The sequence below is a fragment of the Austrofundulus limnaeus genome, unplaced genomic scaffold (genome assembly GCF_001266775.1).
Source record: "Austrofundulus limnaeus strain Quisiro unplaced genomic scaffold, Austrofundulus_limnaeus-1.0 Scaffold144, whole genome shotgun sequence".
Lineage (NCBI taxonomy): Eukaryota > Metazoa > Chordata > Actinopteri > Cyprinodontiformes > Rivulidae > Austrofundulus > Austrofundulus limnaeus.
Genome location: NW_013952546.1, coordinates 1,132,765 through 1,134,196, shown reverse-complemented (window position 1 = coordinate 1,134,196; position 1,432 = coordinate 1,132,765). Strand labels below are relative to the sequence as shown.

Genomic DNA, 1,432 nt, shown 5'->3' with positions numbered 1-1,432 from the left:
TTCTTCTTCTTCTTCTTCATTTTTTCTTTTTTTTCCCCCCCGATTGATTATCAGGGGGACACAGGTGCTCCGGGGCCCAGGGGGCCTGATGGGGCTCCTGGGAAAGGAGCTCCCGGTGAGAAGGTAACAGTTTTAAGTTTCTGACCTTAAAAGTTATTATCTAACCCTCGTCTGCAGAGCTGATCAGTTTGTCTCTGGCAGGGGGACAAAGGGGACAGGGGGAGCCGGGGACAGCCGGGGTCGTTCGGTCCTGTGGGGCCAACGGGGCCAAAGGTAAATTGCACAAGCGAAACATTTAAACACCAAAAATAAAGGCTGTGATTTCAAATTTGKTTTTTTTTTTTTCATTGACGAGGTGCAGAAAATATTCAAAACACTAAAAAACAGGAAATTTTCTTAAAGAGGCATCTTATTTTGGGTCCTCAAAGTGCAAAAGAATGAAAAATAAAACTGCACATTATAGATAAAATCAGCTAATCTGTTATTTTTATTTTTGTTTTTTAAATGAATTGCTTTATTCACAAACATGAGCTGCATGTCCAGTTAAACATAATGTTTTAAAATGGTTTGATTAAATTATCACAACATATAAAAGATTTGTTGACGGCAAAATGAAAAACACAAAATAAATACATAAAAAATCTAAGTCTCAGATGCTGGAATGAATAAAATGTTTTTCACATTTACCCAATGAAATAAAACGATAAAAAAATAACATTTATGATTAATCTTTCTGCAGTGTTTTAACTTAAAAACCCTGGTTACTACTGTATAAATCTGTCTTCTGTCTCAGGGAGAACCAGGGAAACTTGGACTGCCAGGACCCAGTGGACCACCGGGTCGGGGGATTCCTGGTGCCAAAGTGAGCTAACGTGGTTCAAACTAAAGCCTGCGTTTGTTTGTCCGACAACTTTCCATTAAATCTGTTTTGTTTTGTTTTTTGTCAGGGAGAACCGGGTCCACAGGGTCCCGCTGGAGCTGTGGGGGAGTCTGGGATTGGTTTACCTGGACCAAAGGTGAATTCTGTTCAGGTTTGGAGTCATCTCCACTGAATGTTTTTTTTTTTACAGTAAAGAAAAACCAAGTCTGATTTTCAGGGTGATAGGGGACCACCAGGATCGCTTGGGCTACCTGGACTGAAGGGTGAAGGGTTCTCCGGACCTCCAGTGAGTCTCAAACCACATTTTTGATATCAGCATTCCTGGTTGTTGTGTAATTTTAAACCATTTTCGTTGTGTCTATCAGGGGCTTCCAGGACTTCCTGGTCTGCCTGGAGAAAGTGGACCTGAAGGCATTGGATTACCTGGACCAAAGGTAGCACCGCTCATTGCCCGCAGCTTATAGCTCGCCATTTATGGTCTGTATCTTATGGTCTGTAGCTTATGGTCTGTAGCTTATGGTCTGTATCTTATGGTCTGTAGCTTATGGTCTG

The 1,432-nt window shown here is 41.6% G+C and overlaps 1 protein-coding gene across 1 annotated transcript in view; it reads left to right on the top strand.

Moving 5' to 3' along the window:
• col28a1b (collagen, type XXVIII, alpha 1b) overlaps positions 1-1,432 on the top strand; it is a 17,054-nt gene that overhangs the window by 10,522 nt on the left and 5,100 nt on the right. The window contains exons 20-25 of the mRNA XM_014016401.1: positions 55-123; positions 202-273; positions 794-862; positions 948-1,016; positions 1,098-1,166; positions 1,246-1,314. Of these exons, the coding sequence (XP_013871855.1) occupies positions 55-123; positions 202-273; positions 794-862; positions 948-1,016; positions 1,098-1,166; positions 1,246-1,314 (417 nt within the window). The remainder of the gene's footprint in view (positions 1-54; positions 124-201; positions 274-793; positions 863-947; positions 1,017-1,097; positions 1,167-1,245; positions 1,315-1,432) is intronic.